The following is a 23,588-nucleotide window of genomic DNA, read 5'->3' as shown; positions in this document are numbered from 1 at the left end:
GATGCAGGCACATACAAACAGTACTTTCTTATCAGCTAAAATATACATATTTATGTGTGTGCATATATTTTTATTTCTACTACAACATTTTGTCATTATGTACATATCCACAAGTACAAAAAACTTTAAAGATTCTTTTAAAGAAAAAAAAGGTAGGTAATTTATTGAGTTCAATAAATTATATAAATATATATGTTATATATAATATATTCCTATCTGCCCTTTCACCTTAAAAATAACATCTATGAATAATGATAAAGAAAAGCTTGGGGTTTGGCTGTTTTTTAGACAGGGTCTCACTATGTAGACCAGGCTGGCCCCGAACTCACGGTAATCCACCTGTATCTGTCTCCCAAGGGCTAGGGTTAAGTTATTTTTTTACTAATTTCCCTTTCTGTGTGCGTTTTCTTTTTAAGCAGCATCACTAAAAGTGACCCAAGTCCTCCTGACAGTGCTCCCGTCTCCTGCTACCCTTGCAACCGGGTGAAAAGTGACTCTACAGACCCCAAGTCCCCGTTCGGAAGTCCTTCTGCCGAAGCTCTGGCCTCCCGACTCTCATGGCCCAACCATTACTCGGGAGCGTCGGAGAGCCAGACCCGGAGTGACTTTCTGCTCGACCCGAGCAGGAGCTACAGCTACCCCAGACAGAAGACACCCGGCACACCAAAGAGAAACTGCCCGGCCCCTTTTGATTTTGACAGCTGCCAGCTCCTAGGCAGCCCACCCAGCACAGCCTCTGCAGAATTCAGCAGCGGCGGCGTCTCCGGTTGCCCCAAGTCCGCCAGCTACTCTCTGGAGAACTCCGAGGACAGCTCCCTTGCGGCTGGCATGACCAAGCAGAGCATCTCCTGCCCTGCCTTACCCCCAAGGGCCCCAAAGCCAGTGGAACAGAAAACCACCCCTGAAACATCTCCTTTGCCTCTGAAAATCGATGGTGCTGAGGAGGACCCCGCAGCAGGGTCACTGGACCTCTCAGAGGACCAGTACTTTGTGAGAAAGGGCGTGCAGGACATCTTCTCTGTCTCTTACCCTTTTTCATCTCCGCTCCACCTCCAGCTGGCCCCCAGATCCTGTGGGGACGGTTCCCCGTGGCAGCCACCTGCTGACCTGTCAGAACTCTCTATAGAGGAAGTGTCCAAGTCTTTACGGTTCATTGGTTTGTCTGAAGACGTCATAGCCTTCTTTGTCACTGAAAAGATCGATGGGAATTTGCTTGTTCAGTTAACGGAAGAAATCCTCTCGGAGGATTTCAAACTAAGCAAACTACAGGTGAAGAAAATAATGCAGTTTATTAATGGCTGGAGGCCCAAGATATAGCCAAATAGTGTGTGACAGAGCTGAGAAACGTGGGCTAGAAGGGGTGGGCTAGGACACAAATCCACGTTTTTTGCACTAAAAACAAAAAAAAAAGACAAAAACACAAAAGCCCTTCTCTGTAAATAGAGATAGTCTTACTATGCAGATTCCGTTTCTGAATGGTGAACAGGCTATTTTGTACATCAGTAAAGATGCTGTACAGAACACTTAGAGGTGTGCCTTGTACGTCACTCAACACTCAACAGCTGCTAAAAGAACTAAAGTCCTATTCAGAGAACTCTTTTTCACCCCGGTAGGTTTTCAAGAAGGCATGGTATTTATTACGAAACAGCCAAAGCTGAAAGACACGAACACTTGGGAGCAGTCCGCTCCCACGGGGAGGTGACGTCCGACAGTTAATTGTACTCTGCGGCTTGCTTTGCTTCACTCCAACTGTTCAACTCTTGTGCCTGACAATGTTAGTGGTGTGAAATGACACTTTCATGTTCTAAGCTTGGTGGAGACCTTTTTATCAAAAGGCATTTTCCAAAAATCATGTTTTGATGGAGGATGTCTGATATCCTTAGAAATGATACAAATCATGGCCATTACATTTGATCTGTAACTGCTGCTAGTTTTATTGAGCAGAGAAAAAAAAATAGGTATGTATGTGTGTATATGCAGCACACAGAGATACGTGTAAATGTAATTTTTGAATCTGATGTTTTAAATGCCATCCGTTTACTTTCTAATATCCATTGAGGTGGAGGGGCCTTTAACTGAATGGATTCTCTTGAGAACAGTTGGCAGAATGACTCCAGAGTCTCAGAACCTGAACTCTGAAGCTCCGCCCCATAGGCTCCACCCCTGGGAACTCAGAAGCCATCAGTCAAGAGTCTGTTGAAGAGTTTATGTGATTTTCAAGCCCGTGCGAGCGCTGATTCCTGCATACCCATGCTGACGCTTGGGGAGATGACGGCTGCTTTGGAACTATCATCCTGTCCTCCCGTGTGTCCCTCCACACCCGTGAGTTCTCCTCACCACGCCTCTTACGTTAGGAAAGCTCGTGACTCCAACAGACCACCTCTCAGTTATATATGCCACATCTCTGCACTGATTCCTACAATATCAACAAGAGTACCTGCTAATTCCACAGACCTTCTACTTCTCTAAATTAATAATAATAATAATAATAATAATAATAATAACCATACTCTTATTCTGAAAATTCCAGAACATGTCTATGAATTTTGCTAAATGTGATTAAATACTCCAAAATAGAGCATCATATCCTTATTCTTGGCTCTTTGAAGGCATATGACCTCAAAGAGTTCCTTTTCTTAATTTTTTTCCTGAGCAACAAATGTATCCTCCAAACAGTCCCTGAGTCTGTCCCCAGATTCTAACTCGGCAGAACTCCTCTTAGCAAGATGCACACCTGAGCTTCTCAGGAGAGACTGTTTGGCCACCAGGAGGCAGTGTATCCTGAAGGGTTGAGCATATTTTAGCATGTCTTCCTAGTCACCAAAAAAGAAGTCACTGTTAAAGGCAAGAGCCAGCAGCAGCAGCCAGGCTCACAGTCCTGGGAAGCATGCCACTATTTCTTTCCAGTAGAAAGCTGCTTCATTCCATCTTGTGACTTAGTTGAGATGAATGGACACCTAGTCTAATTCCTCATCTCTCGTCTCATTAAGAGAAGAACAAGCTTTTACCTTTCTTGGTTGTAAATACTACACTGCAAGTAAAAAGAATCCTCCACAACATGGGCAACTAGCGTGCTTCAGGAGTCATTAATGAGTCTGCCCCCCCCCGCCCCCGCTTCCCCCCCCCCCCCCCGTACTGCCCTCTCACACCCAAGACTCATGGATGTCTACTTCAGAAAGCCACCCTCTCAGAGAGGAGTTAAGTCCTTAGAAAGGGAACCTAGCCTGAGAACATTAACTTCCCTTGAGAATAAAGACAGACAACCTGCCTGAGAGACACAGCTGGTCACACTCGAAAACCCGCCCTCTGTCCATCCTTTAGCACCTAGCACGTGACCATGATTCTCAAACTCGGCCTCGAGCCGTGGGGTTGGCTTGCGTTGACTGTGAAGGTTGACCCACGTAAACACCTGCTTTCGTTCGTCTTTTGTAAGACCCTTAAGCAAAATAAGATTGTCCATCTCCTTTGAGTTCATTTGCTTTGGTCCTGGCACACCCATGCCAAGTCTGTATTGATTGGGATCCTGGAGCCCCCCGGAGAGCCAGGATAGGCCTTGGAGTCGTGCATTCCTTGGACAGTCACTGGGCACTTTCTGTTTGCCTGACCCAAGGCTTGAGGAAAGACCTGGCCCCTGCCCTCTTGGAACTCGTTTCTGTTTCAAAATCACAGTTGCTGACACTGTATGTGTGCATGAGAGACTGAAATGTTCCTGGAAGGTGGATTTACGGAGAGTAACGTGCCCCAGCTTTAAGGAGCCCACAGGTGGAAGCACTGACAGCCTCTTCGAACACATACAGTAAACACCCCAAGACACTGATGCTTGGGATCCATCAAAGGAAATGTGCATCTGTCTTTCACTGACTCCTGTTCTCTTTTACTGACGTGGAATTTTTTAATGATAATCAGTACTTGGCATTTCTGAAAGCCACGAACGAATAAGCGTAATTGCCACTTCTGGGCTGAGCACCTGTCTGTGGAGGATGCCGGCTAGACAAGGAAGTCATAAGCCAGCCGGCACAGAGAATGGGACAGGCTGTACAGAGCAGAAACAGCCCTCGCCTTCCACATCCCACAGCAGAACCTCTTCCAACCAGCCAGGTCGAGACAATACCTCTTTTTGTGGCAGATTCCCTACAGCCCAGTGAGTGACCGTGGGACTTGTGGCGAAGTACTGTCTACACAGGATCTGTCGGGGATCCTTACACTCATGCCTAAAACCTTCCTGCCCCCTCCCCTGTCGGGAAAGAGCATCAGCAATAAACGAAGCCAAGCAGCTGAAATGTAAAATACGAAGTCAATTCAGAGAGAAAACTCAAGCATTCACCCACCAACCCTGTCACAGAGTCTTCTAAACGTCTGCAAGTTGTCTTTAAGTTGAACTACTCAAGTTTATGAACTGTGAAATGTCCGTGTATCCTCTCTCTCTCTCAGCCCACATGCACCATTCAAATTTATGAAGTTGTACCAAACTGCCCATTCAGCTAAATTGCAGTGTTTATTCTTATCTTGCAGAAATGCCACAACCTTCTGGGAGATGGGACAGTCCATTCCAGCTGATCAGATACATGCATAAACAACCTCCACTCACGCTGCCGAGACGGCTGCCTAGCGTCCATGTGCCTCCTTGAGAAGTTCAGGGGGTGGGGTGGATGGATGGAGAACCCGTCATTTTCCTAGTGCTTTCCAAATGCCTAACATCTGTAAGTGTATTCCCTGAACAGCAAACTGGGAAACAAAATATTCCTCCAAAGACCCCAGTAAATTTGAGTTGCAGTCTACCAAAAAAAAAAAAGCCTCACATCTCTTGGACGCCTAAGACTTTCAGAAACACATGAATTTCCATTGCTTTTCTGGAAATCTGAAGCTGCTAAGGCAGGAAGAATCAAAGGTCCAGAGGGCAGATGGAGGAAATGGGACTTTTATTATACTGTGGGTTTGTAATGTAGGATTCTTGTGGCCGAATCAGGTCAAGTCACATTTCCGAGTTTTCAGGACTTCCTGTTTTCCAGTTTGCCTCATTGTGAATCTAAGAAACAAGTGAACGTGTCTCCAGCTAGGTGCAAACCTCGTCTCTAGTTGTGCCCTTCCGTCCAGCCTCGAAGCTGTGCGTTTTGTAGCAGAGCCTGGTGGATAGTGAGTTCCCCTGGTTTACAGTGTCCTGTGGATAGGGCTTAGATAACCCCCTAGCCATAAGCCCACTCTCCTGTCTTTATAGTACGTTCCGTTTGGAATATTGTTTCAGCTAAGACTCAAAAAAAAAAAAATTAAAACTCAAGAACTTGGGGAGTTTTCCTTTGCTTAAATGGAAATTGTATTTTCTAAGAGTTTTGCAAGTGTCTGTACAGTTTCTTGGCTGGGGAAACAGTGGACTGCTAACTACATGTTAGCAGTTAGCTGAGTTGCTTTCCAGAGCACTATCTAATGGGCCCAATGTGTACCTCAAGATAAACGCAGTATGTTAGGTCAAAAAAATAAGTAAATTCATTGTCTGTTGATTTAAATGGTTCTGAAATGTCTATAAATAAAGAACTTTTCAAGGTTGCTCTTCTTTGTGCTGACTTTTCAAAGGCCTTGTTCTCCAGCCCCATAGCCATAGGGAACTGGAAAGGGATTCTAATACTGCAAACCACATTCTGAATTGAGAGGTGCAGGACCAAAGCTACAGTTCACAGAATCTGGTAACCAGGCAACCTCGTGATGCTCAAAGGACCCAGTAGTCAAAAGACGAGTGCAGAGATGTCTTTAAATTTGAAAAGAAAGTATACATACATGTTCCAGTGAGAAGGGCGCTAAAGTCCTGGCTTTGGCTTCCATGTTGTTCAGTTGGTGCAGTGATGACCCAGAGGAGTGCTCCTGGGTGCTGGAGAAGAGGCAGGTGTGTTCACCCTGCTGTGGCAGGAAGTCTCACAGGGAGTCTGGAGGATGACAGAGTTTGGTTGGAGTTTTTGTTCTCAACTTACCATGAAATCACTTCCCAGCATCCTATTTCTCAATCAGACGAGCCCCAGAGGCATACATGCCACCATTTCCTAAGCCTTCAGTCCAACTCTCCCAGAGCTGGGCACTAGAAGAACCGTACACATGAGAAAAACTTCCAAAGTCGAGGTCCTAAGAACGCCTACCTCAGGTATTCTGGGACACTTCACAAACTGGATATGGCTAATAAATTTGAAACTAGAAATAAGTTGCATTAGGATCACATGCCCTTCATCCCCCTGTAACGGGTTAGAGAATATGTTATCTACTGAAAATGTTAAGTACAGGATACAGCCTACTTTTGCCCAGTTGGCTTCTGCTTATGATGCCTGCTCACCTTGGCCTCTCCTTGCTTGGGTAATTCATTGGTAGGCTTTGGGAATTATTAGGCAGCATCCCCAGGCTGTGTACGTTATGCTCTTTGTAATAGGAGAGCAACCTGTGTGTATCCACCCCTTGCGAGCTGCCCGTTCCTTGGCCTCCAGAGTCTTCAAAGTCCAAGGATTCTGGAGCAGAATGGCGGTGTAAACAGCATGGCATTCCTGGTGGTGGCTGGTTACTGTGACATGAAGATCAAGACATCAGTCACGGAATAACGGGATGAAGTTGCCTCAGATGAGGTGCAGGGGATGTACCTCAGTGGGAGAGTCCTCAGTTCAATCTTTAGCCCCCAAAATCAAAGGCAAATGAATAACATCAGAGGTGCTCACACTGTAAAATAGAAGAGTAGACTATAAGAAAGTGAGACACACTTGTTTGGTGACCCCAGGTTGAGTTTATGTCATGACCGCTGATAGATGCAAGTATATTTTTCTTACAACTTGAGCCAGTGACTTCCCCTTAGTGATGGATGTAAAAATGAACCAAGAGCTGTAGCTAGAGTTTTCCTGCCTGGCCCACAGTCAGGACAAATCTCTCTCACCTGCCAGTCCCACAGCCGCTGAGACCCAACCAAGTAAACACAGAGTCTTATATTGCTTACAAACTGTATGGCTGTGGCAGGCTTCTTGCTAACTGTTCTTATATCTTAAATTAATCCATTTCTATAAATCTATACCTTGCCACGTGGCTCGTGGCTTACCGGCATCTTCACATGCGGCTTGTCATGGCAGTGGCTGGCAGTGTCTCTGACTCAGCCTTCCACTTCCCAGCTTTATTCTCCTCCTTGTCCCGCCTATACTTCCTCCTGCCTGACTACTGGCCAATCAGTGATTTATTTACTAACCAATCAGAGCAACACATTTGCCATACAGAACATCCCACAGCAAAGAGCAGTGTGTTCCACGGGTGGCCACCAATATCCGCTTCAAGAGATACAGGCAATTGAAAGACAGTGCGTGCGGTGGAGTGTTCAGGTGTTCTCGGGCCAGAGGCAGTGGGGGTGGGGGGGTGGGGTAACAGGTCTGTGTCCTCCAAGACACAGTGACCCAGGAGACGTGGCACAACAGAGCGTTAAACACACGGGACTTTGGAAACCCACTCTCTTAACTTCGTAGAAATAAAGCCCGCACTCTGTTATCCCTCCAGAGCACACGTGGGCTATAATAAAATGAAGGACAGAATTCGAACTTGCGTTTCCATCTTCTTCTCCTTACAGTTGTCTCCAGTTTCCACAGCTGTTAACTTCCACAAATGATGGATGGCTTTGAGATGTATGTGTGGCATGCCCTACTCTGAACCTCTGTCTTCTGTCCTAAGGCTGAAAATCAATCAGAAGGCAGTCCTCAACAGATCCTCCCCAGTTGATGCTAGCTAGAATTGAGGCAACCACCTGCTGGGCTTGGTGGGGCACACCTGTAATCCCAGCACTGGAGAGGCTGAGGCAGGAGGATTTCTGTGAGTTCAATACTAGCCTGTACTGCACACCAAGACCCTGTGTCCAAAAAGAAAAGAAAAGAAAGGAAAAGGAAAAGAAAAACCTCTGCTTATAAAACAAACTCTGGGCTGAAGAGGTGCCTGAGCAAACAAAAGTCCTTGCTACTGCCCCAGACAACTTGAGTTCAGTTCCCTTCCCAGTACCCACGTCGGGCAGCTCACACCACCTATAACTAGCTAGCTCCAGGGCAAAGACACATATACACAAGTCAAAATTCTTTTTTTCTTTAGAGAGACACTGAGCACATCTTCTGCTCCTTCATCCAAAGCGATGGGTCAGTAGAGATATTAAATAAGACAGATGAAATGTAAAAATGTAAACGGTTTTCAGATAACTGGTACACACACCTTCATCTGGCTGTGTCCAAGCAATCTACTAAAAACAGCTTGTGAAGGAAACCAAGAGAAGCTGTAATGCCAAATATGGCCGCTAGGTGGCGGGCTCTTCCACCCATGACTGCCCCAGGATGGCACCAGGCAGTTCCTGACAGACATTTATGACAAGCCAAGGATCATTTCAAAGCACAAAGCTGGTTTGTCACAGGGCCTTCTTGCTCCAGGGATCTGATGCTCCCTTCTGCCCTCCACCAGCCTTCACTCACATGTGTAGATCCACATAAAGCAGACAACTAGAAATAAAAAATAAAATCTTTTTAATAAAAAAATATACAAGTCATAAAAACTAAACAACTCTTGCAGAGATGAGTGACTTTTATAAATCTAGTAGACGACCGACCATTTGGTTTTCTTTAGTTTAGATTTCTGTCTTTAAATGTTGTGATTGGTGATTCATGTTTTCTCAGTCACCCTTAGCTAGTTTTTTCCAGCTCTGATGATTTGGGAATGAGGGTCATGGAGGAATCTGACCGCTCTGGGAGGAAGGACCACAGCTCACCCTGCGGGCTGCTGAGGTCATGCTCCTTTCTCACGTGACCCCTACTGCCCTAGATAGCTTTCTGTTGCTGTGACGAACGCTGACCAAGACCAACTTGGGGAGAGACGCGTGTATTTATTTGGCTTGCAGCGGCCGGTCCATCACAGACGCAGCCTAGGCAGAAGCGTGGAGCAGACACTGAAGTAGAGATGTGGAGGAACGCTGTTTACTGGCTTGCTCTCCTGGCTTGCTCCGCTACCTGTCCTGTTTTGTTTTGTTTTTTGTATTTTGTTTTTCAAGATAGGGTTTCTCTTTGTAGCGGAACTCACTCTGTAGACCAGGCTAGCCACAAACTCAGAGATCTGACTGCCTCTGCCTCCCAACTGCTAAGATTAAAGGTGTGTACCACCAGTCAGCAACTACCTTTGTTATATAGTCACAGTGGGCTGGACCTGTGGTGATATTTTATTTGTGCGCCCCAATAAATTTTATGTGGAGATCAGAGAAGCAGAAAGAAGCCAGCCACATTCTTACCGCTAGGAAATCCTCAGCCCAAGAGAGAACTACTTCCTGTATACTCATGCCTATAAACCTTTCTGTGTTCTGCCATCTTACTTCCTCTCTCCACCTAGATACATCACTTCCTGTCTGTCTGTACAGACCTCCAGACCTTTATGGTTAGAGCCACCACTCCTGGCTCTGTTCCCAGTATGGCCTTGAACTCACAGAGATCTGGATGGATCTGTGCCTCACGAATGCTAGGATTAAAGGCGTGTGCTACCTCTGCCTGACCTCTATGTTTAATATAGTGGCTGGCTCTGTCGTCTGATCTCCAGATAAGCTTTATTGGGGTGCTCAAATAAAATATCACCACACTAGACCTTCCTTAATTTAACAGCTAGACCCATCCATAGAGACATGCCCACAGGCAAGTCTGATGGGGGCAGATGGCAGTTCTCCAATGAGGTTCCCTCTTCCCAGGTGTGTCCAGTTAACAAAAGCTAACTGTGACACCTCAGCACTAAGATCCTTTCTGTTCTGTGTTGTGGAATATTACTTTAACCATGCAAAGATGTGTTACGTTTGTTTCTGCTGCATGTGCCTAATTATGTAAAGATGGGTTGCTGTTTCTCCTTGTCTGCCTAAGGCACCTACCTACTTGATTGGTCTAATAAGACGCTGAATGGCCAATAGCTGGGCAGGAGAGGGACAGGCAGGGCTGGTGGGCAGAGGGAATAAGGAGGAGGAGGAATTTAGGCTCCAGGGAGGGAGGAGAAGAAGGAGGGACAAAGAGAGGGACGCGCCCAGGGCCAGAAGCCAGGCAGCTGCCAGACAGACAGACATGGAGACAGCAGGAAAGTGAGACATACAGAAAGAAAGAAAGGTAAAAAACCCTGAGGCAGAACATAAATGAAGAGAAACGGGTAAAAATAAGTTTTAAGAGCTAGTGGGATAAGCATAAAATAAGGCAGTGTTCACAACTAATAATAAGTCTCCACGCCGTGATATGGGAGCTAGTTGGTGGCCCAAAAGAAGAAGCCTGCTGCAGCTCTGTGTGTGAGACTACAGGACTTCACCAAGCCTGAAGAGGCTTCCTACTTTCCTTCATCGGAACTTGAAAACGTTCAGCCGTGTGGGTGATGGTCCTGCTGAAGCAAATGCAGTGTTTTTAGTCTTCATTTATTGTTTTTGTGTATGGTGTGGTATGTGTGGGCACATACACTCTTCGTGGGTCATGAGACCGATCAACTTGAGGCAGGAGCGCTTGGGAACCCTTTTTCTGAAATCTGAGCCCCAGAAGGGCTTTCATTCTCACACCTTGAGATCTCTTGCTGTACTTGGCCTCCAGAGCAGCGGGGCCCATCCCTACAGTGGAGAGCCCTCAGCCCTGCCCCCTGCTTCTCACTGCTCACACGGTTTTGTAGTACGTAAGTTGTTAGCACGGTGTTTTCTATGTTCACCTGGCCCTGCCAGGTGGAGATAAACTATGGAGGTCATTCCCTGTCACATTCTTCCTCAGCCCTGGAGACTTCATTTTAAGTCCTCGCTTTCCTTAGGTGAGAACAGCAACTTGAGTCCTTATTCCCATGACTGGGTCTCCCTGGGGCACATTCAGAAGTAAGATGCCCTTGTATTCACTTCCTAGGTGATGGAAAGACGTGGATGATATTGTTCTGGATGAAGAAAGGCAGTCTGTAGAGATTCCACTGTGGTGGCCACGTGTGATCCACCTGCCACTCAGTTAATCACTGATAACTCATCATTTGGAACAAGGAGACAAGTAATTTCTCTTTCACAGATGAAATAAGAGGTAGGAAAATGAAGGGCTTCCTGTCACTCCGTTAGCTCTCAGGAATGTCCCCAGAATGAATTCCTGAGGAACATGCGCTCTGAGCAGCCTTGCCAGCTTCTTTGACAGGCATGAGCATTATTTATTTATTGCCCCAGCATGTTGATACTCACCACATTTAGAGACCCCATCCTCCACTTAACAGGCATCATCCCTTCCTGGCTGGGACTTACTGCGAGGGAGGTGAATTGGTCAGGGTTTTTGTTTGTTTCTGTGACAAATGCCTGAAAAAAAAAATCATTTAAAAGGAGGAAGGACAGATTTCGTCTCCATTTCTGAGTTTCAGTCCACGCTTGGCTGACTCTGTTGCTTTCTGCCATATTATGGCAGAAGGTTGTGTGAGCATAGCTGCTCGCCTCAGGACAGCCAGGAAGCAAAGAGACAGGAAGGGGCAGGACCAAGATGTTTCTTTCCAAGTCGCACTCCCAGTGACCTTCCTCCGACTAGTCTCACGCCCAAAACTGCAATCATTATAAGTCAACTCCATGTACTGTGGACCCATTGATTGGTCTTTCCCCTCAGGATCCAGTCACTTTCGGCAGTGGCAACACATGATCCCTTTACCGGGACCTCTTAAAATCCAGCCCATAGAGGGCATAGTTAGTGTTTGAGGGATGATGAGGGAGAAGTGGGCAGTTTTTGCTAAGCTACTAGGCTATGGATCATCGTTATCTCTCAAGGTAGCTCACTGGCCTTGTACATGCTAGCCAAGCACTCTGCCCCTGGTCGGCATCTCCAGCCTCTAGCTCCTCTCTCTCTGAGATTTTTTTTACGTCTTTACTCATACTTCCTCCAATTTTCTCATTTCCCTGAATTCCTTTTTGCTCTCTCTTTGTACCGCCAGCTTGCTTATTGTGATGTTTAAAACATCCTCTGCCCCGATTTTCAGCAAGTCACTTGCATTATGAGACCAACTGCATTGGAGAAACATGTGGGCCTCAGAGGCAGACAGACAGAAGGAGGTCTGGCAGCTGGTAGGCAATTGTGTGGATTCATTCATAAAGAAATCTGGGCTCTTTTTCATGAGCATCTCCTATTCAATTGGCCATGTAAATAAAAAAACCTCCCCCTCCCTCAAGTTGCTTCTGGTCAGGTGTTTGGTCACAGCAAGAAGAAAAGCAGCTAATGTAGCTGTTAGAAATGGTGGTTGTCACCCCCATTTTATGGACAAGAATGCAACACCATAGTCACATGTATAATAAGGAGTAAAGTCCCGGTTCAAATTCAGGACTCAGATAGGATTAAACCCATTGAAGTGGATGATGAATGTAAACTTCGTACTTTCTTTGAGAAGTGCTTGGCCACAGGAGCACCTGCTGATGCTCTGGGTGAAGAGTGGGGGGGGGGGGGGGCTCTGTGGGCCAAAACAGTGGTAGGAACAAACAAACAAGGTCTTCCCATGAAGTGAGGTGTCCTGACCCACGGCAGAGTGTGGGGGCTGTTGAGTAGGGACATTCTTGTTGCAGACCAAGGAGAACTGGAGAGGGATAGCACAAGTCTGGGATGCATTGTGGGTGTCAGTGTTAGTGTTCTCAACGTGGTTATTTTAATAAAGAGAGAAGGGTCTTCCTGAACTGACAGACACTACTGGGCCTTGTTGATTGGGACCCCAAAGGGGGAGCAGTATCCAAAACCTGTCCAGTCTCTCTAAAGAAGACGATGTCTGCCATAGATTGACGGAAAGCCCTTAAACCAAGAAGGTAAGAAGCCCAGGACCAAAGCAGCCCTGTCCTCCACGTGTCCTGCAATATGAACATCAACACATTGCTCTGAAGAAACAAGGCACATAGAGAAACCAGGAGGCTGCAGAATGCGCTAAACTTTTCGTCAAGAGAATGAAGGAAGCCAACGGAAAAAAATACCAGGAACCGATTGCCAAGAGAAGTAGGCTGTCCTCACTGAGAGCTTCTACTTCTAGGCAAAATAAGATCCAGGCAAAAATAAGGCTTTAACAAATAAATGGCCAGACCTTGCCACTGGTTGGGGGCAGTTAGGGAAAATGTCTACCCTCATTCTCAAATACATTCACATGCCATGTAACAATCTTCTGGTCAGTGACAGAAAGCATATGAAGTTGGGCTCATAACATTGTCACAGAACCCAAAAGTTCCTTTTGCCAAATGATGTCTGAATCATCCTAACTCCAACATCACGCCTGTGTCCATGGTGATGCTGCATGCAAGTCACATGAAAATATCGTAAGACAGTTATGCAGAATACATAAGACTTGATTAAAAGCTTGTTATTTGTTTATGTATTTAGTGTATTTATTTTAATCATTGCTTTAGAATACTTTTTTTTTTAAAGTATACTGAGTGAAAATGTAGATCAATGGTACAGTGTGCTTAGCATGCCTAGACCTCTGAGTTCAATCCATGGTCATAAATTAAGTAAATAAGTGAAATTTTAAGATGTTTATTCCACAGCCAGCAGGATGGCTTAGAGGATAAAGGCATTTGTCAGGCAAGCCTGAAACCCCGAATTGATCCCTAGAATCTAAGTAAAGGTGGAAGGACAGAGCCAATTCCACAAAGTCACCCTGCCTTACAGCAGCATTTATTTCTCAGGACAGTAGTTTAATCCTATCTGAGTCCTGAATTTGAACCGGGACTTTACTCCTTATTATACATGTGACTATGGTGTTGCATTCTTGTCCATAAAATGGGGGTGACAACCACCATTTCTAACGGCTACATTAGCTGCTTTTCTTCTTGCTGTGACCAAACACCTGACCAGAAGCAACTTGAGGGAGAGGGTTCTTTATTTACATGTGACAGGAGGCAGCCAGCCATGGAAGGGAGGCATGCCCGCAGGCAGCTCAATGGTGGGAGGACTGTAGTACTACGGAAATAATCAACAGGAAACAAGCAATGAACAGGAAGTAGAACAAAGCTACTAAACTTCAAGCCCCCAGTGACACACTTCCTCCAGGAGCCTCCCCTTCCTAACACTTCTACAGTGTTCCAAAACAGAGCCCCCAGCTGGACCAAGAGTTCAGACATGGGAGCCTGCAGGTACCAGTTCACATTTACTCCATGGCAGAGTAGTTATGGAAGTTAAAAGGGTTCACATTGGTGACACTCCTAACATAGCACTTAGTTCAATAAGACTTTATTCTGTTTTGAAATAAAATTAAACCCACTTAGAAACAAAGGAGGTAGTGGCCATAGAAATAACAAATATTCCTTCTGTTAGGATTCTGTCCATGCGCAGCTCGGGGTATTGTCTGGCGCCTTACGTCATCAGCGGGCAACTACATACCACCTTAAAAAGCCGAACACCAACCCCCACGCGCTCTCTCTGCGCGTGTCTTCCTGTGTTTCCTATCTCTGTTCCTGCTCTGTTCCCTCCGCCAGGCCTGGCTCCCCCCCCCCCCCCTTTCCCTCCAATAAAGCTCTAAAAACTAATATTGGGTTCTGCCGTGGCCTGTTACTCTTCGGCCGACCAACCAACGCTGTTCATCCTTTCACCTTCCGTCTGTCCTTCAGTCAATACTGAGAATATATCGAATGTCCAGCCCAGAGCCAGGTACCAAAGGTGCTACAGTTACTAAGGCATTCTCTGTATACTAGAGGCTTGCAGACCTTTGGGACAATAGTATGAAATGCAATTTATTATATGCTCTTTCGTTCACCAAAACATAGAAAGTCACTTGCATTATCTCTTTTAATTTACAGCAAAATAATAAGTAGCTGCTTGTGTTACTTTGTTCTTCCATTTTTATAGACAAAGAAACTACATCTGTGAAGGGTGATTGGCCAGGCAAGGTGGTGCACACCTTTAATACTAGCACTTAGGAGGCTGAGGCAGGAGTGAGATCAAGGCCAGCCTGGTCTACATAGTGATCTCCAGGACACCCAGAATTACTTGGTGAGACCCTGTCTCAAAAACAAAGAACAAAAATTCAAACCCCCGTGGATGCCCACAAAGGTTTCCTAGTGAGATCTGAGCTTGCTTTACCCAGCAGAGCTGCATTAGAGGATTGCGTGAGACGTGTGTGGTTACCAGGTGTTTGGAAGGATCTGCACTTGGATGTGCGTTATGCTTTGATCTAGCAAGGGGAGGTCTTTAGCCCTGCCCCTTGGCAGTCCTTTAAAAAGCCCTTTAGAAGAGATAGAGGGGCTGGTGGATAAGGATCCAGGCCCTCCCAAGGCTATCCTGTGCTTCTGTCTTTCTCTCTTCCCTCTATATTTCTATCTAAATCTCTCATCCCTCACTCCTCAAAAGTACCTTGAGGGAAAAAGGTGGGAGCAGATTCCCCACACTCCTGAAAAGGGTGGGGTGTAACTGATCCAAGATTCTATAAGAAGGAAATGGCCAGTCCTACATTGAAAGCCAGTCTTTGTGACTTCACATCCCACATCTATGCTTTTATGAGGGGGGTTGTGTAAGGCTCTCGGAGAACTCAGAGGTAGAAAACTTCACAGTGTCTTGGGGCTCAGAGAATGTCTCTTGGAAGAAGTAGCTTCTAAGCCTATGTGATAAGTAGGAATTAGGGAGACAAGGGAAGGAGGAGAAGGTTCAAGGAATAACACAGGATTCCCAAAGTTCTAGAGACAGAAGAGAGCAGAGCTGAGTTTCATAACCCATCCAGCAGGAGTAGCGTGTAAAGGTAAAGAACACTGAAAAATGAACCAGTTGATGGAGCCTTTCCACAATGGTCCCTGCATAATGCACATGAACGTGGAGGGTCTCCACAAATGGACAGTGGAAAGTGAGCTGAAAGTAGGCTTTGCTAACCCTGGATGCTGAGGAGCCACGTAAGAGGAAGTAATTCATGAGAAAAGTGATAGAAACTGTATGAAATGCCACTAGGGCGATGCAGAGGAATGGACCAGCTCTGGTACAGCTGGGGAAGCAATGCTTGGACTGGGCTGATCCACTGTGGCAGCTGATGTTTGAAACATGTGGGGTCCTCCCCTGACCCCACATACCGGTGAGTTTCACAAGCTTTAACCCCCTTCTCCAGATATAACATGGAGGAGTAAAAATTCAACTTCATGACAGCATTCCCATGGTTCCTAGGTATAAAAATATGTGAATTAGGTGATAAATTATAGTGTACCCTTACGTTAGCCCCCCCCCACTGTCACTATTACCCCTGCTCATATGTCCAAACTTGATCCCCAATATCATGATAATTAGCAGAGGGGCTTTGGGGAAGTGTTCAGGTCATGAGGATGGAACCTCTATAAATAAGATTAGTGCACTTATAGACAGACGTCCTGTCTGGAGAGATGGCTCATCTGTTAAGAGACCATACTTTTCTTCCAGAGGACCAAAGCTCAGTTTCTACAATGCACACCAGGCTGCTTACAACTTCATGTAACTCCAGCTCATGAAGATCCAATGCCTTCTTCTGGCTTCCACTAACTGTGGTGCTATTTTGTGTATGCTCTAACAAATAAAGCTTGCCCAAAGATCAGAGGGCAAAGCCAGTCACTAGTTAGCCATGGAGGCCAGGCAGTGGTGGCACACACCTTTGATCCCAGCATTTCAGATCTCATGCCTTTGCTCCCAGTACTTGGGAGGCACACATGCCTTTAATCCCAGCGCTAGGGAGGTGGAGACAGGAAGTGATATGGCTGAGCAAAGAGAGGAATATAAGACGGGAAGAGAAAGGACCTCAGGCTCTTGCAGGCTGAGGATTCAGCTGTGGTAAGAACTCTAGTGGCTGGCTGCTCTGCTTCTCTGATCTTTCAGGAGTTACCCCAATATCTGGCTCCGGGTTTTTATTAAGACCAATTAGGATTTGTGCTACATCTAACACCTGCACTCACATGTATAACTCCCCCACCCCATCCCACTCCCACACAATTGAAAATAAAATCTTTTTTAAAAAGAAAAAGAGAGCTAACTAGCCTCATTCTCCATGTGAAGACATGATAAGAAGGCAGTGTCTGTGAGAACACAGGCCTTCACAAGACAACTGCCTTCTGTTTGTGGACTCCTAGCTTCCAAGACCATCATAAATAATCCAGTCTATGGCATTTTGTTATAGCTGCCCAAATAGACTTTCCTCAGGCCAGAATCCCTGCAAGACCCTGAACTTCTAAGTACAGTGATGAAATGGGACCTTTATCAACATACACTCCATAAGGGTCTCTCAGGAGTGGTCTCTGAGCAGGATGTATGTACCAGATGGTTTACATCAGAGGTAATAAAAGGGTAAATTAGCCTCACTTTGCTCTCATAGTAGGTAGGGAAAGAATTTTAAATGATTCTTTTAGAAGAATGATCAAAATATCTTAGAGAAGAGAATCATGTTTATTGCTTTATATATGCTGAACATACAGTTCTGATCTGATCCACAGTAAGTGCCTAGTTGCCTGACTGAAATTTGACAAGATGTCCCCAAAGATTAGTGAAAGCTTCCAAAGGTCACATAGCCACCTGCCATGTGTCCTGAAGAACACCAGGACCTGAGTTTATAGCTCCCACCAATCCCTTCAGGAAATTTACTTGGGATTCTGGGATTTAAACCCATGTCCACAACTAGGAGATAATTTGTGACCACAAAGGACTCAGTATCCATTACTTTAACATCCATTGCTTTAACACTGCTGTAACAATAGTGCCAGGAACAACTTGAAGGAAGAAAGGTTTGTTGGGCTCACACTTTCAGAAGGTTTCAGTCCATCATGGTTGAGAAGGCACAGCTGAGCAGTTCAGTTAATGGTGGCCAAAGTGTGTGGCAAAGACTGTACACACACACACACACACACACACACACACACACACACACACACACCCCTTCCTCTTTCCACCCTGAGCAGCATGAAACTCTCACCTGAAATTCTTCTGTACACTGCAAAGATGTGTTTCTCTCATTGTTAATAAAAAGCTGATTGGCCAATAGCTAGGCAGGATTTTGGAGGCAGAGAGAATTCTGGGAAGAAGAAGGGTAGAGTCTGAGGAGTCTCGAGCCAGACACAGAAGAAGCAATGTGGGAAGTTCATAGATGAGGTAAACAAGCCTCAGAGTAGCACATAGATTAATAGAAATTAATGGGTTCATTTAAGTTGTAAGAGCTGGGTGGAGACAAGCCTAAGCTATTGGCCAATCATTTATAATTAATATTAAGTCTCTGTGTAGCTATTTGGGAGTGACTACTGGGACACAGAAACTCCGCCTACAAGAAACAAAAAAGATTCTGCAGCCATGCTCTTGGATACTTCAGTCTGAGAATCATGAACCAAAATAAACTTCTGTTCTTTATATGTTACTCCCTGGTATTGTGTTACAACAACAAGAAACAGATGAAAATACATACTTTCCCACAAGACCAACTTAGAGGCAAATATAACAAAGCCAATTTCTTTACCCATAGCTCTAGGGATACAGCATGATCTGTCACTTTCAGCATAAACTATACTTTTACTGCTGACCCTTATTGCCTGTGCTGGATGGCTTTGTGTTTGTGGTTGGTTGGTTGGTTGGTTGGTTGGTTGGTTGGTTGGTTGGTTGTCTGGGTGGTTGGTTGGTTGGCTGGTTGGCTGGCTGGCTTGTTGGTTGGTTGGTTGGTTGGTTGGTTGGTTGGTTGGTTGGTTGGTTTTCTGTCAACTTGACACAAACTAGAGTCATCTGGGAAGGGGGGACCTCAGTTGAGGAATTGCCTCCATAAGATTGGTCTGTGGGGCTGGGCGGTGGTGGCTCACATCTTTAATCCCAGCACTCAGGAGACAGAGGGAGACAGATCTCTGTGAGTTCGAGGGCAGCCTGGGCTACAGAGTGAGTTCCAGGAAAGGAGTAAAGCTACACAGAGAAACCCTGTCTCGAAAAAACAAAAACAAACAAAAAACAAAAAGATTGGCCCGTGGGGATGTCTGTAGGGAGAATATCCTTGATTAATGACATACGTTAAGAGCCCAGCTCACTGTTGGTGCCACCCCTGGACAAGTGGTCCTGACTTGTATGAGAAAGCAGGCTGAGTGAGACAGTGAGCAGCCCCCACATGGTCTCTGCTTCGGTGCCTGCCTCCAGGTTCCTGCCCTACTGAGTTCCTGCCTTGGCTTCCATCAGTGATGGACTGTGTCCTGGTTAGGTTTTGTTTTTTTCAAATGATGCATGCCCGGTTCGTCAGGGAAGTGGGAACTCCAATAGAGAAAAATCCCTCCACTAGATTGCTTGGTAACAAGCTCGTAGGACACTTTTTTTTTTTTATTAATGACAGCCCACTGTAGGCCATGCCACCCCTGGGTTGAATAGGAAAGCAAACTGAGCAAGCCTTCCTCCCGGTTCCTGCCCTGCTTGAGTTCCTGCCTTGACTTCCCTCAATAATGGACTGTGATCCAGAGGTATAAGCCAAATAAACCCTCTCCTGCCTTTTGGTCAGAATGTTTTGTCACCATAGAAAATAAAGTAAGACATCGCTACAGCCCATGAATGGAACACGAGATATCACAGACCTTTTTTTGTTTAAAAAAAAAATGGAAAAACTTCACAAAAGACCTCTCAACCTAGGATAATTTATTCTCCTTTGTCCTAACTTGGACAAGCTTACAGTCTTAGGAGCAGTAAGGAAGGAATAAAATAGCCTTCCAGAAACAAAAGCAAGACTTCATTTTCTTGAAAAGGGAAATGGAATCTCAAAGGAAAAATAAAAGCAAAGAAAGCTTACAAGCCAGCAGAGGGAGGGGAGGGTTCTCCGTCCTAATGAGACATCAGCATTGGCCTTTTCCCTGACGAGAGTGAGCTGGCCTTTAGGTTCCCTTTCTCAGGTCAGGGATTGGTCCAACTGGTCTTTGTGCTCCTCCACAGCCAATGTCTCACTCAGTCCATGGTGGACACTTTAACAGCTTTGGTTGTTTGGTGGGCGAGCTGCTAAGTGGGTAAATGACTGTGGTGGTTGGTTTTAAAACATACTCATCTTACATTTTAAATTGCATGTGTGGGGCCAATGTGTACATGTGAGCGTGAGCACAGAGGCATTGGACCCCCTGGAATTGGAGTTATAGGAAGGTTGTGAACCATCTAATGGAAACCAAACTCAGGTCCCCTAGGAGAGGAGCAAGTGTTCTTAACCACTGAGCAATCTCTCCAGCCCTGGTGGATTTAAATGTAGCAAGTGAGTTCTTCTTTTTTTCTCCTCCACCCTTCCATCAGCCTTTTCCTCCCTGGCATGGCAGGCTGCCTTGCCAGGCAACCCCATCAGCATCACCCTCATCAGTACCACAGGGCCATGCCCTTCTGTAACAGTAAATTTAAGTATCTCATCAATCACAAGATGGTAAGTCATGTTTCCATCTTGCTGGTGTCCCGGAACTGGCCCAGTCTGTCCCCCTGGAAACAGTCAGCAATGTTTCTATCTTTGGGTTGGTAGATTTAAGCATATTTTAAATTCTGCTTATGAAAGTAAATTATTCTTTTAGTGTTTTTTTTTGGTAAGGAAGATTAACATTTATTAAATCCTAAGTCTGTTGAAGTACCTGTATTTACTTACTTTAAAATTTCTTTTTGTGCCCAAAATTGAAGCCTACAATTAGTTTTCAATCCAATGAAATAACGTCAACTTTCAAAGGACACAGCTACTTCTTTTTTTTTTTTCATTTTTATTTGTATTTTCTCATTCAAAATGATACAAAAAAGTTTTCAGCTTCATGAATATCTAATTCTCTCTAAATTATAAGGTGATTTACTTCTTGCAGCTTGAAAGGTTCGCCTCTGTTGGGTTTTCTTCTTTCCCTGTGTGAAGAAGCAGATGCATTCTGCTGGATCTGCCTCTAGGCAGAAAGAACATCGCAGTCATTTGATGCATCTGTAATTCCCAAAGGCCATTTCAGAGAGTTTCCCTTTCCAGCTTTTTTTCTTTGAAAACTTTTAAGAGAATCCAAATCTAAAAACAATACACTGTAGAATGTTCTGCTCAAGATTGAGAGGAGACAGGCAAAGGTTAACAAAAACACAAAGAAAAAAAATTAACTCATTCTGTTTTATGGAAGGCAATTTCCAAGTAGCTTATCTGTTATGAAGATAACGTCATCCATGCATTTATTTAATAGTTAATTAGAAGCATCTCTTAAAAGATTTCTCCAGCCATAATCTTGGCTAATATTATCAAACTGATGAGCAAAGACATCATACCTACGTGTTCAGCTGATGATGTGGCAAAGATCATGAAATTCTGCAAAACTCAATCTAAAGAGAGTTGTAAATCGCACAAATACCAGCTAATGGATAATGAGATTCTATTCTAATGTTGATAATGTGCAATGTAAGTGTTTCCTGTTTCTTAAATAGGATATCTTTGACCATTTAAGCAAGTCTTTAGCACCAAGCATCCACAGACATGAGTATATTAAAAAAGCCATTTTGTGTATGCCGCTTGGAGGTAATGAGAAAGTGCTTCTCAATGGGACACGCTTAAGAGGAGACATCAATGTCTTATTAATAGGTAAGAGCACGCTGAGTTAATAGTGCATTGATAACTTATTTTTATTGTCCTCTCCTCACCATGCCTGTGTGGTTTGGTGATGTAATATTAGCAGAAAAACAAAAGGCCAAAGTAGCATAATTACTGTGTCATCGTTTTCTAGTATAAAGATGTACTTGCTTTCTATTGGAGATGTCTTTTATCGGTGAGGACATCATTTGACCTTTTGCACAAACATTATGTCCTATACATCAGCTAGGTACCCCTAATTCCCCCACTTGGCCCCTTGCTCCCGACATTTTCTTGCACCAAATCTGACAATTGATCTACTGAAAATTCTAACAGTCAGAAATTGTAGTCAGAATCTTTTTCTAGCTGGGTTGATTACCAGTCTTCCAAGCCACCCTTGAGCCAAGCAGAGCTTCATCATCAAAGCCTTGTGGCACTTTCCCCTAAGAACTTGTGACTGTTGAATCTCTACCTGCCGTAACTCAGTCCTCAATGATGGGCACTCTGGTGGGCTGCGGGACAAACACAAAAGCCCACATGATTAATTCTGGTTAGTTGTGGAAACAAATCAGATATATTCACTGAACTGAAGCAGAAATTTTAAAAAGTTCTTATTAATAAAATCAAACTTGAGCCAGGTATTGGGGTGAACACTGGAAGGTCAGGGAGACAGAGCAAGCCACAGCTAACCTCACCTGGCCAACTTCTCGGCTGATTCTGTTTCCTCAGACTGGAAGCCTCTGTGTCCTCATATCTGAATGGCTCTCAGCTGAACTGCTGCTCAAAACCTAAAAGCTTAACCAGCCAAAAGCTTAACCAGCCAAATGCTTCTAGTTCCTGGTCCTCACGCCTTATATATCTTTCTGCTTTCTACCATCACTCCCTGGGATTAAAGGCTCACTTTCTGGGATTAAAGGCATGAGTCAACATGCTTAGCTGTATCCTTGAACACATGGATTTCTGCCTCTGGAATGCTAGGATTAAAGGCATGTGCTACCACTGCTTATCCTCTATGTTTAATATTGTGGCTATTCTGTCTCTGACCCCAGATAAGTTTATTAGGGTGCACAATATTTTGGGGAACACAATACCACCACACTGAACATGCAATAGTGAAGTACTTACTGCATGCCAGGTACTCACGAAACCAGAAGCCAGAGACACTGTGGACTGAGGTTACCAAGTGAGGGGCACATCTGCATTAAGCTTTCTACAAGCTGATTGACAGATTAAAACCTGTAACTGTAGACAGCTGGGTTGTTAGAGGTTGAGAACCAAATTTTTTCCAGCTCTCTGCTGCCCCCTAATATCCAACCATTACCCACCTCCGTGTGTGACTATCCTTGTGGCTATTAGGTAGGTTGGACTTTACAAACACCCCCTACCTTCCACCAGCGCAAAGGCTAAGGATGTCATCTGCTGGCGTGGGAGACCTACAGCAGAGATTGCCCCGCCTCGCTGTAACCCACTCACCTGCCTGATGTTTTTGACAACGTACTTGAAAACTCATCTTGACTTATGGCTTCCTTCATTCTGTTCCCATAAACACTCATGAATCTGTCACCAGGTTGGAATATGGAACTGGGGACCTGAATCTGTGTTCAAGGCCATGGTTACTCCAGGATAAACCGTCTCTTCTTCTCCTTGAGGTGATGGCTGTGTTTTGTTCTGTTTTGTTTTGTTTTTTCAAATCATCCTCCAGCTTGTCCTCCGGGAGCTTGAGGAAGAGAAAAGGGATAAACAGGTACAGAAGTCAGCGCGCCAGAACGAGTCACATGTCAACTGAAGGAAAAGCAGAAGCCCGTGGGAGGCACTCACAGAAAGTACCAGGAAGGAAGAAGTCCCCTTTCCATGCCGTTGGATTGTTTTTACTGAGAAGTTCTTTGTGTGTCTGGAGTTACGGGGTATGGATGGAGGTGCGCGTAGAGGACCCCTTGTGAGAGTTGGCTCATCCATTCCTGCCGGTGGGTCCCAAGAGTAAACTCAGGTCATCAGGGTTGACAGCAGACACCTTCACCCACCGAGTCATCTCACCAGCCCTTCCTTTGAATATCGTTTCAGCCAACAACCTGATCATCGTATTTAAGAATTCAAATGAGATACTTTCTCTGCTTTAATTATTCTTTCTAAAA

The 23,588-nt window shown here is 45.0% G+C and overlaps 1 protein-coding gene across 2 annotated transcripts in view; it reads left to right on the top strand.

Annotated features, from left to right (window-relative positions):
* The window catches only part of Garem1 (GRB2 associated regulator of MAPK1 subtype 1), a 178,073-nt gene extending 174,955 nt beyond the window's left edge, over positions 1 to 3,118 (top strand). The window contains exon 6 of one of the 2 annotated variants that reach the window (XM_052741629.1): positions 417 to 3,118. In XM_052741629.1, coding sequence (XP_052597589.1) covers positions 417 to 1,317 — 901 coding nt within the window. In that variant the 3' untranslated portion in view covers positions 1,318 to 3,118. The remainder of the gene's footprint in view (positions 1 to 416) is intronic. The other variant, XM_052741630.1, reaches the window with a different exon arrangement.
* The last annotated feature ends 20,470 nt before the right edge of the window (positions 3,119 to 23,588 follow it).

This window comes from Peromyscus californicus, unplaced genomic scaffold, assembly GCF_007827085.1.
Source record: "Peromyscus californicus insignis strain IS unplaced genomic scaffold, ASM782708v3 Scaffold_17__1_contigs__length_78620276, whole genome shotgun sequence".
Lineage (NCBI taxonomy): Eukaryota > Metazoa > Chordata > Mammalia > Rodentia > Cricetidae > Peromyscus > Peromyscus californicus.
Note: the sequence above shows the minus strand (reverse complement) of the source record. Positions and strands in the feature narration are given on the sequence as shown.